This window comes from Cimex lectularius, unplaced genomic scaffold (assembly GCF_000648675.2).
Source record: "Cimex lectularius strain Harlan isolate CLEC.00 unplaced genomic scaffold, Clec_2.1 scaffold188, whole genome shotgun sequence".
Lineage (NCBI taxonomy): Eukaryota > Metazoa > Arthropoda > Insecta > Hemiptera > Cimicidae > Cimex > Cimex lectularius.
Genome location: NW_019392882.1, coordinates 554,156 through 570,236, shown reverse-complemented (window position 1 = coordinate 570,236; position 16,081 = coordinate 554,156). Strand labels below are relative to the sequence as shown.

The 16,081-nt window shown below is 34.4% G+C and overlaps 2 protein-coding genes across 4 annotated transcripts in view; both read left to right on the top strand.

Annotated features, from left to right (window-relative positions):
- The window catches only part of LOC106674449, an 83,459-nt gene that overhangs the window by 50,074 nt on the left and 17,304 nt on the right, over positions 1 to 16,081 (top strand). The window lies entirely within an intron of this gene.
- Positions 1,785 to 6,418, top strand: LOC106674447 (trypsin theta-like). Of its 2 annotated transcripts, none has more exons than XM_014407174.2 (2): positions 1,785 to 2,692; positions 6,204 to 6,418. In XM_014407174.2, the coding sequence occupies exons 1-2, from the start codon at positions 1,829 to 1,831 to the stop codon at positions 6,213 to 6,215; spliced, it is 876 nt and encodes a 291-aa protein (XP_014262660.1). In that variant the 5' UTR covers positions 1,785 to 1,828; the 3' UTR covers positions 6,216 to 6,418. The 2 variants fall into 2 exon arrangements, with proteins under 2 accessions (XP_014262660.1, XP_014262659.1); XM_014407173.2 differs by having other exon boundaries at positions 1,785 to 2,736.

The window sequence follows — 16,081 nt, the reverse complement described above, 5'->3', positions numbered from 1 at the left end:
TATCAAGAAACTGTCGCTAGTTACGTATAATTGTTACAATAATTTATTCCCCTGTTCAAGAAATGATCGGCCCCCAGTGATGATGGCGGCAAGGGAAATGAAATTGTTCCAAGGATCATTTGACTACTTTGTACACACCCCTTCAGGGGGGAGCAGAAATTAAGCTTTCTGATTACGCCTCATATTTATGTATGATTTTTGATTGAGTCTTCTCTTGCCTCGGGCGTTCCGCCGGAACGGGGTTTTACGGCTGGGTAATTCGGTGGGATAATGTTAAGCCGACAAGATACCTTTGGGAAAAACCAGAATTCTTCAGAATAACAATTTCGGGATGGTTTTATAGTAAACAATATATATAATTTATTGTGTGTAACATATAATATAATAAAAGTAAAAGCTCTATTGAAGAAGGTAATAAAGAATTTAATAAAATATAAAGCGTTGAAACATTTCAAAAAAAGAAAGAAGAAAATAACACAACTTAAAACTGTTGGTGATAAATGAGGTAGTTATTGATATAGCTAAAAAGCTGAAATACCTTTGAGTCATCTCAACCAACTACTAATAAAAGTCACAGACAAAGCCAAAATTGTCCTAGGGAGGTGTAAAAGGTTATGTAGAAAAGGCTGAAGTTTAAGACCCAAAATGACCAGCCGGCTTTGTACAAGAATCCCCTGGCCAATGATAAAACATGGTACAATTGTATGGTGGAAAAAAAAAACTCTGCAGTTGGGTGTAGAAAAGGGTCCTGAGTAAAATTTGCCTCATGCAGCCATGAGAATTACGCGTGGAGATGTTATTAAAGCCACAAAATAATGCCAACGAGTTATAACTATTAAAAGAGCTTCAGCATATATAATAATGGGAATGTCTCCAGACGTTAGGTGTACTTTATTTGGTACATGGACCGCTTAAAAAAGATACAGGGCTGCGGGCCAGTATTTTTGGAAGAAAATTATAAGGTAGCATGGCCAAACAAATAATTTAACCGAAAATCGTGCCCGTTGATCACTGCACAAAAAGATAAAAAAGCTTGGATTAGAAGGCAAAAAATAGCTTTTTAATCTGACTGACAACCTGAAATCAAAGCACTTTCACACACCTCACTTTAGGTTGATCACGTACAGCAGACGGCTACTTCATTACCATAGTAAGTAGAAGTAGAAATAGAGCAATACTTCGTCTTCTGGATCCAGGGCTTACAGGACAGAAGGATTACGAAGAAGCTGATCTGGGAATGTGATCGACAGTGTAGAGGTCCTAGGCAGGTAGTACGCTCAGAAACGTTTTGTTAATTTCTGAACTGCTATCAAAAGGAACAATTGTGTAGATCAAAATATGAAAATCTTCCTCTGATATATTTTTGGAACTTGAGACCATTGATTCAATGAGAAACATTTATTTACACCAATAAAACCAAAGTTTTCTTTGGTAGCCTTTATCGTCCTTTTTAAAAAGGAGCGCATTAATCACTTATCCTTTTGTTGTGCAAGGTGTAGGAAGTCACAACAATAAGAAATTTCGGGGTTTTCAGCATTTACAACGTTTTTGTAGGGACCGCGGTAGTCGAGTGGTTAGCATGAGAGACACGCCGCGGTCGTCGGTTCGATTCCCACCGTCGCCTCTGGCCCTTTTTTCACAATAACCCCCCCAAATTTGAACACACATATATGAATTGTCACATGGCTAATATGCATAGTTCATAACGCCAAAAAAAAAAAAAGTTTTTGTTGAGCAGTGTTCAAATATTTATGATGTTTATTTTTTATATAGAATCTCACATGTTAATGATAATATTTTTAAAGAAATATTTATAATACGTATAATAATGGTTTTTATGAGACTTGTTTGCCTATATTTGATTTATCCGCGTTTTACTTTAGGTCGATTGTTACACAGTGAAGGAAAGATAATCGGCGGCGTTTACGCAGAAGAAGGAGCGTACCCGTTCGCAGTCAGTTTCCAGTTTGACTTCGGAAGGCATTTTTGTGGTGGAAACGTTCTCACAGAGAAAACTGTCTTATCTGCTTGTCACTGCGCTCGTTTGTCTCGAGAAAAGAGGTACTTTTTGTTCTGGAGAACCGAGACATATGCTGTAGCCGGAAGCATCGACAGGACGTCGAAACAAACACAGAAAAGGCTTGTGTCCCAGTTTTTATCTCACAAGAAGTGCGACGTTAAACAGTACGGCTGGGTGTACGACTACGGCCTGGCCGTTTTGAAGAATCCCTTCAACATTTTGAAAATACAGAATAACATACGGCCGATTCAAATAGAAAATATCTCCTTGGCGAATGATGTGCAGAGTATGATAAGGTCGCGCGCGGTCTGTCGATCCATGGGCTGGGGTTCACAAGTCATCGTTAAGCCTGGAGCGCATTACACAGGGCTCTCCTCTGTGCTGAAGGAAGTTAAAATAAATCTCATGACTTATGAAGCTTGCATGGAACTTTTATGCGAACCGCCGAAGTCCAGATGTGTCGGCGATATAGAAAAACGTCATCAAATTTGCGGGATCGGACCGGACAGAGAAGACGTCTGCTCGGGCGATTCGGGAAGTGCTTTGGTCTGCAATGGCAAAGCGGTGGCTATCACGTCCTGGGGGCCTGCATGCGGCGAGTACCGGTATCCGACTATGTATTCTTTACTAAACGTACCATTTCAATGGACTTCCGGAGGAAACAGCATACTGGTGAATTTTCTAGCGCTTCTCCTCATAATATTTTCTATTAAACGGTAACTTCGTTTTTCGTTAAATAATGTTTCAGTTATTTTTACAGTCAGATATTAATCCATTCAGCCACGTGATCTAATCTTTTTAATCTTCTTTTCTATTTCAAAAATTTAGTAGGTTCCATAGGGATAGCTATGTTATCACAGCTTCGAATGGATGCAGTTTTAACCTTAGCATACTTACACCTCCATTCATTGTTTCTCATCACTCAATTATGACAATGCAATAAACTAATCCCCTTATACCCAAATTATACAAATAATATTACTGATAGTTGATGTGGTACTCAGGACCAACCCTTTTGCTCAACACATTCAGGCTAATAAGTATACTCAATCTTACCATTTATTTAGCACAAGATACATCTATTACATTAAAAAAAATATATATATGTAAGAAATCATCTCTGACTCATTTCAAAATTTGAACAGAGGGCATAGAAATTAATTGCCCAACAGCAATTTTTTTATTAAGCGATAGTCCTCCTCGCTTTCTGTAAAGAACCTAGGAATCCTTCAAGTTCCATACCGTAACCGCGTATGGCTTTACTAAGTTAAGCCTTTTAGGTAACATTTTTTAGTTGATTTTTTTGCCTTTGCTTCTTTGGCAATTGGCTCAGAGAAATAATTGAAATTGTCTCATATAATATTATACAAATACTTTGCCTTGTATTATTTAAATATTTCCCAACGTATAAGCACTCAATTTTCCACTATCGGTCCATTTACACCACACATTCAAACTTGCAATATATTTGTCACGAAATGCATCTATTACATTTTTTAAATATTTAAAAAGAGCATCTTTGTTTCCTTTAAAAATTTGAACAGGGGCTCACTGTCTGCCAAAATAAAATTTTCATATCTGCTTTGGTTCCTACTCGCTCCCTATAAAGGACAAAAGAATTCTTTATTACGTCATAGTTTCGAGTTTCCGCAAATCCAGGTGGGTTACCTTCACATTGCTTATTGTTTGTTTGGTTTTTTTAATTAAATCGGGACATTTTTTCATGGGTTTGGGGGAGATGATCTTGTAATTTGGACTTTACCAATAATTTTAGTCTGTCTACCCTAGGGTTTGGGTCTGAGCCATAGACATGATACGGTAAAGCACCAACACGTCTCAACGTGCAAATTTTGGTTGGGTAAATATTAGTTATAACGAATCGTGCAAAATTTGGCGAAAATAGGCATACAAAAATCACTGGCAACGACCAAATTGCGTGGTTTTTAGTGTTGTCTTTCCTCATATAAATTTATATCAATACATTCCATTCTTTATATATTTTACTTGATCTACCAGAAGGAATTTCAGTAATCGGATGAATTACCTCCGTAATTCTGTTTAGTTTTGTATTTGTTAAGACATTAAAAATTAGATTACAGCATTTAAAAATACTCTTGCCCTCATCGCTTAATTGGATGGAAATTGCATTATATTTGATTAGATTTTACACATTTAATGAAACATTCTGCCTCGATATCTGATTTTTACGACCGTCCTGACTAGACTGAAAATAAATAAAAACGACCTTTTATGTATATATATATAATATATATATANTTTTAAAGTATAAGTTTTGTGGTAAAAAGCATACTGATTAAAATGCCGCCGTAATATTACTTGCACTGAGGACTATTCTTGAAAATGAATCTATTATGGAAAGTCATTCAGTTAGACCAAAACGTTTCAGATTTTGACAGAACAGCATGTCGTCAACAGACGAAAGTAGAAAATAGCAGACTAGTACTAATACTGAAGACCTAATAGCAACAATTTTATGTTGATTGACATTTATAATTATTTAGCGTGGATATTTTACCAATGTTTTTCTTAACAAGCAAAACTTTGGAAACTTCAACTAAGGAGGCAGAGTCGTTGAAATGTAGACTTGTTAACGTTAACCTTTCAGTAAAAATGGATAACAAGAGAAAATTCAATTACGACCGCTTCAGGAGTGGGACTCAGAGTTAAGAATCATGGTACAAATTAATTTTCCCTTATTTGACACCCAGCCACGCTGAATCGTAATTGATTTTCAGTTATTTAACCTTGTTTTATTTAAGTTAACAAGTTATCCCTCGCAATTTACGTTGATTTGCGATGAGAAAATTGTTTCTACCCTCCGAGTTGCCCGTTAGTAATAACGTTTGTGACTGTATTTTTTTACGTCCGAATTGCTTTATTTAAAATGCAGGAGACGGAAAATAATTACAATTTCAATTTTTGGGAAAATACCTATACACATACTCAGATCAGGACATTTTTCCATCTGCTACATTATCTGTCTATCCGTAGGATGACCTACCGGCTTTGAGTTGAACCAGTATTGTCCGGATATCTTTCGGACAACTCTAAAACAGTAATTATTCTTATTGTGGAAACGTAATACAATACGTCCTTCCATCTATTGCTTCTTTCTTGTACATCACTTTTTCGTAGCTTAAAATTCTCCTCTCTGGTTTTCTTCAAGAAATATACTGGCACCCTCCTCAGTAACCTCTACTCTGCTGACCTTCCGTATTAGCCGATGACAGTCTATTCTCTTTCTTAACCCTGATTCTGTCATATCCTTCCGCTCGATCCAACAACACATCAACTGCCTTGGAGAATCAGGGTCAATGAAAACAAAACCCATCAAATAGTTTTCCTTTTAAACAAAAACCATTCCTGTAGTCTTCCACGACAAACCACGTTCGTTATGTAACATAGGATTGTTTAATGCTTAATTGAGCTGGAACCCCACACATTTGTCCTTCGAAAAAAAGTTGATCTCACCAATAACTGTACTGTAAATATCAAACTTTTATTAAGATTGACCAGCATTTACATAATATCATTTCGTTATAGTATGATCATTTCTTTAAATAAAATTATATTTAAGTAAAAATGATGAAAAATGCCTAATACAAAAAGATCAAATTAGTTTTTAACCTTCCATTTTCTTCCTATTATCACAAAATATCAATTTTTATGCCGTCGGTGCTTTAGAAATGAACGTTAAAAGACCATTGAAGAGACAAAATACGTTGGGGAAATTATTTGATAATTTTGTATGGTAATGCAATTTTTCCTCTCGATGTAAAAATGTTAATGAAAAAATAGTCAGTTATGAGCGGTAACGAATTGCTCCTCCCCCGGCTTTTTTATATTCTAGAAAAAAGCTATATGACGCTAATTGACAGTTTTAATTAAAATTTAGATTTAATATTAGACGTGATATATGATACGGTTGGGTTATTCCAGCCACCTTCTAGGCCTAACGGCCACGCTTTCTCGTAATATGTTGTATACGAGCTTGATTTATCTGAGAAGTATATGTTGGGATTATTATATTAACAGGAGAATTCACAGCCTTCCGCTTTCATTATGAGCCCTTTGTTCGAAGCGGATAAGCGAAAAGAAGCGAATTGTGTGTCCATTGTGTCGATGACAGAGGGAAAAGTTAATCTGTTTTCCCTTTTTTCAGGTGAAATTCTGACGAAAATGTATATCCAACGAATGGAGATTGATTGATTTGAGCACCGTTAAGGCAGACAATTCTCTATCCTTCGGCCTACCTTTCACAAATTGTAAAAACATTTAAACAAAACTTAAACATGCATACCTCCAAGATGCGTTGGATTTTGTAATTAAAATCTGGGCAAATATGTACTGCTTTCGTATTCCCTGTCTAATTTTCTTACCTTAGAAGTAACATTAATAATAATCCCTTGATACGTTGACGTTTTAAGTTACAATTAATGGCACTTCTTATTATAACATAGCATGATGGTACTTCGTAAAATAATATACCTTAATGAACGTCGTATAATAACAAATATTATATGGGACGTCATATAATACAGAGCTTGATGGTACTTGTCATAAATATTGTGCATTGCGTATAATAATAAGCTTGAAGGCATATCGCATAATAAAGCTCTTGATGGGACTACGAAAATATTAAGTTTGAAAACTTTTCGTATAATACTGGTTAGGGATGGTTAGGGTAAAAAACAGGGCTTGATGACGCTTCTTATAATAATAGTGCTTGAAGGATCTTCCTATAATAAATGAGCTTGAAAACATTTTGAATAATAACAGAGAGCTTGATCTTATAAAAACCGACCTTGACGGAACTTCATATAACAACAAAACTTGATGGTAATTATAAAAACCTATGATGTTATTACGTATATTAACCAAGCTTGACGACACTTCTTATAATAATGCTTGATATCACTTCGAGTAATAATGCTTGATGGCACATCGTATAATACAGTTCTTGATGGATCTTCGTTTAATAAATGAGCTTGAAGGCATTTCGTATAATAATAGAGTATGCTGATACTTTTTATAAGAACAGAGAGCTTGATGGCATTTCATGTAATAACAGAACTTGATGGTACTTTTTATAAAAACCGACCTTGATGATATTACGTATAATAACCAAGCTTGACGGCAATTCTTATAATAATTGGTATCACTTCGTATAATAACATTGCGTGATGGGACTTGGTGCAATAGCAGAGCTTGTTGGCACTTCGTCTAAAAGCTAAAGCTTGATGGTTCAATTCCATAAGGCTTAAGAACAGTTTCTTATGAAACCTCTAATATTCTGTAGTTTCTATTAAAATTATTTGTAAAAATTGTAATTATTTATTTAAAAGACAAAAAAATCACAATTTTCAACTAACAGATTGTATGAGAATAGGTATCTCAAATGTTATATAATGTGACAAATGTTAAATTTTAGCTAATTAAAATCTATTTCACCAACGATGCAGAAAACACACACACACACACACACACACACACACACACGCGCGCCGACATAATTGTTATATCCAAAATAATTGAATATATCAAATTCAAATATTCATCCTTCAATTCGACAGAAGTAAATGAACATCACGCTTCGTTTTGGAACTTGGTTCTCAAGTTTAATCACATATAAGAAAGAAAAAATTCTCCCTACGAACTAATGTATATCTTATATCTTAATTGATGTAAACGGCGGCTACATTTTAAAACTTTCAGATGATTATTTTGTACAAATCGAACATTTTAAATTTACTTTCCTGATAAAGTTTACTTCGAAATCATTTTTTAGCCATTTCTTTTCTATATTATTATGTTATATAATATGTTATTATTATATATTGTTATATATTATGTTATGTATTATGTTATATATTATATCTATATTATTATGTTATATGCCTCAATGTAGGCAGAAAATAAATCTACTATATTTAATTCAATTCAATTTCTAGTGTAATTTTAGTATTTAAGTTAAAGGTGTTGAGTGTCAAAACTTTAGTGTCGTTCTTTCTAGTAAACTCGAAGGAGCCACTTGTAGATTTCTGTAGGTTGACTGAGGAAGGGTATCACTTTGGAAACTTGTCCAAGAAATGAATATCAACGGCCCCCTGCGGCAAGCGTATATATTCAGGAGACTTGTTTACAGGAAAGTCGATGGAAAGGGAAAACCTGGCGCCGGAGATAATGGCCCTTACTTTTATCCGAGCTACCGCTGCAGAGTGAGGTCAACGGTCTTTGAAACGGACGATTTGTTTTAGTTAATTTCCGCTGCGGAGGATTTGTCCTGCACAATTTCCCGTTACGTGAATTATTTCTGTGGGGCAAATTGAGAATTGTTATCCTTAATGTCTACCTCACATCCGGGCCAAAAATTTACTAACCCAAATTTACTACTTATATTACTAGACAATTTAATCCTATGGACTAAAAATTGTTCATATGTGTTTATAAACACATGTTTTAGGTTTAAACAGAAAAAGATTATAGCTGATTTCATGAAAAGTCTGTGTTCTTCTGTTTTTTTCCCTCTTAATATTCAAGAATCTTTGCGGTTTTCATGTTTCAAGAATTCCCGAATTTAATTTAAAATTTTATTAATTCACCAAATTTAATTTTATCAAGAAAAATAAAAGCGTATTTTGTAGGTTGTCGGGGTGTATTTTACCCTACGCCCTGTAAGACGTGTATTCCTCTGCATGTAATCACAGTAATCGTAGAGTCCCTACTCATTTATGAATTTCATTAAACTTACATCATTCACGGACATTATTTCATACAAAGTTCCTCTATAAGCCCTCGAATCATTTTCTCCTGAGATTGATCATGTTAGTAGACCTTAGTCACGGTATATTCTGTTTATTACCTAATTTTTATTGTTTTTGTAGCAATTACATCTATAATCAGGAATTTCATTTTGTTATTACTCTTGTAAACATTTTAAAGACTTAGTGTTTGTTTAATTCGTTTTATTTGACTATTAGATTTAACAGAAATTTCAGTTATTGATATATCGTTGATTGATTGATATATTCATCATTTCTATTCTAAAAACAAAAGTGTTTGTTTACAGAAATTTGGTTTCTCCTCAACCTTCATAATATCACGCCATTACACAAATAAATTGTAAAGGTGAGATGTATCTGATAATTACAAATTGTAGGATTAGAATAGGGATTGAAGGGGTGACGGCAAAGCACCTTTACCTAAAGGAAGCTATTGTGCCCCTGTTCTTTTGATACAGGTCACTAGTCAGCTGTTAATCCGTTTCCATAGCTTGATTCTTTCGTGTATGAGACAGCTGACGCTTTGTCCTCGACCGGTCAGCAGAAATACGCCTAGAGCTTTACGCTAACATCGAATGTGTCCAGTCTGGACACTTGCCTGAGTCCGAGTTTTATATTTCTTGCCTTTCTACAATTGTTCTTGTTTATTCCTATATGAAAATCTTCCCTTGTTTCATCCCTGGGAAGTCGATCAATCAGGTTTTCGACTCATAATGATCTATTTTTCGAATATTGCCAGCCAAATAATCATAATTGCTCCATTCTTGTCATGTATGTTAGCCTGCTCATCACCCTTGTGCAGAGTGCCCGGGAGCCCAGGAGAAGTCAGAACATTATTGTCAATGACTCCTACCTTATGATTCCATAAAGTTAGGAGGATAAACTTTTTAGTAAGCCTGACCGTCAGAGAGTATGGCTATCGTCTATGATTGGATTCTAAGCTTTTTATCTTTACTGGAATATTCATTTGCTATGATTGCTAACTGGAAGTAGTAGAGTATCTACCTAGATTTATATTCAGCTCAGTCATTGGCTTTAATACTTCAACTCCGGGTCCTATGTTTTCTCAGATTTTTGAGCAGTCATTATACCAGAAAAAAATGGCCTTAATGGTGTCCTAGGGTCCTGTAAATCGTCCGGTGTACCTAATGTATATACGGCATAAGTCTGTAACCAGCAGTTTTAGTTGTTCAATAACGTAGTCTATCTTTGGTGGTGTGGTTCTCCTTGTAGCAACCGGTGAGCAGTTGCTCTAGTTTCTATTTAAATAATATGGCGGTAGAAGGTTAAGCAGTTGGCGCTAGTCTAGCTAGTATGGAGTGGTTGAACCGTTTAAATTTTTACTCACTAAAAATTTAAAATCACAATAAAATTGCAAGGTGATTAGTTTGTAGTCGTTCCTCGATAATTTTGGCTCAGTCAGGCAAAACAAAATGACACAAACCCCCTACTGAAGATGGTAAGTAGTCGAAACCTGTCTGAAAGACAAAAACAACAAGAATACGCGGCCCAAAAATAAACGGAAATGACAAAACTAAATGCGTGTCAAACTTCGCCAAGACGATATTTTAATAAATAGTTGTTTCTTTTCTAACCAATTGATTAATAAAAGTTAAATATATAACTATTAGGATAAGCGAAATAAGAGACTTGGGAAAAACAGAATATGTAAATACTTCTAACTTTATATACGTTAAAACTTGATCTTAAAAAAAACCATCTTTCATTTTTCACATTGTTTTAGAACACTATCAGTTGTACAGTTTGTTTATCGGCGACGGTCGAAATTTGAAGAGGCAAGAATCAATAACCGACCTTTTTTTCTTATTACTTACTTGATACAATATAAGATCTATATGCGTAAGTAGTTAAACACAAGTTGTTTACATTCGACCTGAAGTAACCCTCGGGAGGGACTTTGTTTGTTATGTTCGGAGTAGATTGATCCAGCTCCAGTTCCAGGACCCTTTCAACTCCTCCCAAAGATCAAGGGTTTAACATACCGGGGGCATCCCTATTGAATTAAATGGAGTGGGCTTCTTTTTTTACAAAGACGGTGTTTTCCTTTTCTAGGGAGCCGAGGATGTAAATATGTCAGTTTAAATTACAAAACTTTTTTTAAACCTTTTTTAGTAAATTAAAATGTTGGATGAGTGATTATGTTGGTTAGAAACTTTCCAACCCTTTAGACATATACACGTTAAAGTATTTCATGTATGTAGTTAAGTACGAACTTGTGGCTTCCTCCAAACTTTGTTACTGCAATTGACAATAATATACCAGTTCAGATTTTTATAAACATAACCTTTCGATATTTACATATTACATTTACAACATATTAAACTAGGCTTAATAGCGGCTAACAAGCGTTTAATATTCTAGTTTTTATGTTTAGAATTGAATAATCTCTTCATAAAAGGGATAGAAAAGGATTCAGAAGGAATTCTAATTGGTAAAGTTTGGACTTTTAAATTTAAGTTCTTCCTCGAACAAAATTGATTAAGGAAATAGTTTGAACCCGGGCATTAATTTCAACATAGAAGAATGCGCAACTTATTCTCAGAATTATTCAGCCTTTGGCAGCAATGGAAGTCTTTTATCCAAGGATTTATTGTCAGTTTAAAGAAGGAAAAACTTTGAATAAAACAAAATATGCGAATGTATTTATTAGGTAAACTAAGTTGGTAGTGAAGTTAAATAAAAAGTTTATTAGGGTTAATATTTGAATAAATTCTGATTAACGTAGAAAAAAAGGCAAGGATAAAATATTTATTCCAAAACAAACAATAGAATTTAATGAAAATTTCCACGATAATTTGGCATATTTCATAACCCAGAGCAAAAATTTTAAAAAGTAGCAACAATCAAGTATTTCTTATGTTTACAAAAGGAAAATCATGTTAATTAAAGTATACGGAAGTGAACATTTTAGAACCAAGTATAAAATAAGAGATAAAAGCATAAAACAAAACGAAACTACTAACAAATAAAACACAGGGAAAAATAAAAGCAAATAATTAGGGGCGTCTGGGGCTGCGTTGACACTGCGCTAATCACTGTAAGGTAAAGTTTCTGGGTTCGAATCCAGCAGGCCTGAATTCAAACCCGGTAACTTTACTTTTCAGTGATGAGAGCTATGTCAACGCCTGAACGGTTTTTAAAAGGTTATAAACTACCTATATACCTCTCAAATAAGCGGATATGATGTTTTTAAAATACCTAATGTAGATAAATAGATCAACGTACAAATATTAAATAATTCGAGCTTATTGTCGCTGTCTGTCATGAAAGAGCATCGCTCGTTCAATACGAAATTAGGATTTCTTCATTTACCAGATGTTTAAAAGAATAAGACAAAGACTGAAATTGCCCTTATTACCTCGAGTTATTCTGCAAAAGTGCGGCAGTTTCGTTCCTACATAACAAACGGTAGCCCAAGCCACTAAAAAGACCGTTTGTTTGCCAGACGACGGGATATTGCCCAGGAAATGAGGAGGGCGGGAAGGGAAAGTGGTGTTGTCTTCTTTCTTGTCTGGCAAACAGAGCTGACAATTTAGATGACTAGGGCATGGGAATGGAGAAGGGAAAAAGGATCTTACAAAACAGCAAGGTTTAATTAATTTTGTGAAGTATGGTTACGGTTAAAAAAATAAGCATATGTAATAAAAAAGAAAAAGTTGGTATTTTCATTCATTCATNTATATATAAACAGCTAGGTTGAACAGAAAGACTATGTAAAAGAATTTCGTTCATTTTGTTATTTAGAAAATTTGTTCATTGCAAACTAAAAATAATGAATATTTGAAGAGTGGAAATTCCAAACGTTCTAAGTGCCAATTTCCTCGAAACTGAGATTTTTCTTAATATGTTCTATGTACTATCGCCAATAACCCTAATAATGTTCTAAGTGAAGTGCCAAACCTCTTTAAAAGTGGTTTGTTGCGTTCCTCATAGATGGATCTGGTCTAAGACATATGGCGACATCATGACATATGATTTTTCCAAAGGTCCTATGTGCCATGGCGTATCAGCTAGTTAACATGGAACATTCGAACTTTCTAGACTTAAAACACGCCTGTGACTCTATATTAAAAGTAAATTTTCCAATTACAAAGGCTACTATGATAAAAGTTTTACATATCATTAAAATTGTTGGTTTTATCTAGTATAAGTCCACATTCAATGACACAGACTTATGGAAACGTGTTATTATACTAAAAAAAATGGGCTAAACCTGATTATATTAAAAAAGTTTGCATGTTATTGATTCAGAAGCCATTCCTGTCGGATGTCAAGAGAAAAGATTTCTCTGCCATGCTGGATTTTTTGCCAGAAACTGCTAAAAGCTATTATCAAAACATTATAAACAATTAAAACTTTAATTTAACTTTATACGTTAATTTCATCTATTAAATTATTTAGGTTTACCATGTTCTATGTATTTCAATATAGTTTTCATTCAAGAGTTCTATGTACGACGGTCATAGAACGTTTCTTCGATTTCTTATTTTTTGCATATTAAGGATTTTGTTTTTGTTTTTCTTGCACTAGTGCGAAAGGATATACTTCTATATTACCAATAAAATACATTTTTACATATCATTAAAATACATGAAGTTTTTGAGTTACCATTTGACTTACGCAGTTTTATTGCTTTCATGAAAAAAATAACAGAAGACACTTAGAACATTTGGAATTTCCACTCTTCATTTATAAAATTTTTATGTTGGAAATTAGTTGGCGCAATGTTTTGCTTGTGTGATTTTTTTTAATGATCGAGGTAAAGGAACATTGAAAATATGCAGAAAGTTGGAAAAAGAAGCCAGGAAAGGGAGATAGTGACATAGAGAGATTTCAATATATGAGGCTCTCCTGTAATCCCATTTCACGATCTATAACTTCCACATACACGTTTTTATTCTCATTATATTTCCTGGCCACATTTTAACAATGACGGTTTTATCTTTCGAACCCCCTGGTCGGGTAAAGGTTCGGCACCTGAGCCAAATCCGAACTTCGCTTGCAGATTTTTATTGAGGTTATATTTATAAATAAAGAGAACAAAAAGAAAGATTGGCCGGCTTGTAAACGACAGTTTAGGTTTTTTATCACCTCACTTTACTTTTATCACTGCAACAGATCTTTGAGTTAAATTCTATTTGGTTTTGTACGATTTCTTCTTGGAAATCTTTCAATATGCCATACTAGGATATCGAAACTCTTGTAGGGACACATTTATTTTTTGGTGAATCCCTCAAAAAGACGTAAAGGAAATTGCTTCCATCTTATATTCAAAAAAGGAAAAGGATCACCATTTATTTTTATATTCTCTTTAGCAGATTATTAAGATTTGGTCAATTCAGTCACAATTATTCAAACCATAGTAAAGCACTATGACCAATCTTTGGTCGAACGTATGCAAAATGCCGTAAACTTAGTTTTGAAATCTGCCAGAATAAAGTTGTAAGTATAAACCCTCAAAGACAACAATTGTGCAACTCACCAGGAAAAAGAAACTCGAGGTAAAAGCTCTAACCCAGCGAAACCAAGGAATAAGGTATTCTGAAGAAATTGCATACCTAGGAATAGTTCTGGAACAACAACGTTTAACGATGAACTTATCTAAAGACACAATGATTATGCCAACAGGTGGAAGGATTTGCGGACAATCCTAAACTGACCTGATGATCACGCCTAACAATTATCCAATAGCTAAGAAAAGACTATGGCACCAGGAAAAAATATGCACATCTTGATATGTTTAAAAATAGAACAAATAAAAACAGAGGAAATTCTACAAAATAATCCAAATAATTGCATCACCTTAGCATCATTTGTGCTATTAAAACATCACCCACAGCCGCGATTAAACATATTACACAAACTGCCTCTTTTACATATATATATATATATATATATATGTGTGTGTGTGTGTGTGTGTGTGTGTGTGTGTGTGTGTGAAAAGGGTGGTGGCGATAGAGAAACTAAGAATACATCGGACATTGGAAAGGAAGCATCTAGGAAAACCATCTCTAATTAATAATAGAAAACTAGACTTTTAAAAATCGTTCAAAATAATTAAGAAAAGAGCTGGTTGGAAATATAAAACAAACGAAGTCAAACCTGAACTGTATCTATAGTATACGGACGGTTCAATGATGAAAAATGTATGGACATAGGCATAAAGAGACTTAACTTAGAGCCGCCACATGCCCTTGGCCACACCGTACCCAATTTTCAAGCCGAACGATAACACTTGCCATCCTGTGCAATAATAAAATCATTTCAAAGGTGCTACAATAATTATTCTTTTGGTCAGAAAGAAAGCCCTCCAGGCCTACGAGATTACATAAAAAACATGTTTGGAACTGCCTTAATACCCTAAAAAAACTTGGATTTTCATATAGCCTAACTCTAAAATAGGTCTCAGGTCATGATAAAATTACGTGTATACTTGCTAAACAGAAAACCTTGGAACAATCCATAGGTCCAAATCCAAATTGTGGAATAAGCTGTAGCCACATCAAAAGAGAACTCTTGAGAGAAATGTTGGGTAACTAGCAAACACAACAAATACGGGGAGAAAAATTCCGGCACGAGGCAAGCAAAAAGACTACTCGCAAAAATAGCCCACTGGGACAAAGAAAATCCTACTAAAAAGAGAGACATTCTCCAGTTAAACATTACTTTAAAAAAATTGTATATCAACAGATGACTTACGTTGAGAAAGAGAAGACAGAACATATCCTAATTCCTAATCCTAGCCCTGCAATAGGTATTTTCCTGGCCATGGTACGTGGAACAAATATGCAGATCTTTATACCATACTCCCGATAAGAATTTTCTTTACTTCATAAAGGAAGAAATATCTTCCAGGAAATACATTAGCAGAAATCGGCACAATGTACATATGTTTAAGGAACAAATCCTTTCGACTCTTTGTGAAAAAGACACTATGTTGTTATATCTTATAAAGAAGATCACGGTGGGCGAGTGGTTGGGCGTCCGACTCTTTGCTACGCTAACGGTCCTGGGTTCGAATACCGTCCATAGATTTTTATTTGAAAATTCTTTGAAAGAAGCATTGTAAAGTGGTTTGACTCCTCCAACACCCAACTAGGAGGTATTTAGACGTTAAACCTTTCTGTATAATAGAAAATAATTTTTCGATATAATCAGGTAAAAGTTGTTCTTAAATTTAACTATTCGTATTTTTTAAAGATTTTTTTTAGCAATATAAGTGTATGATTTTACTAAC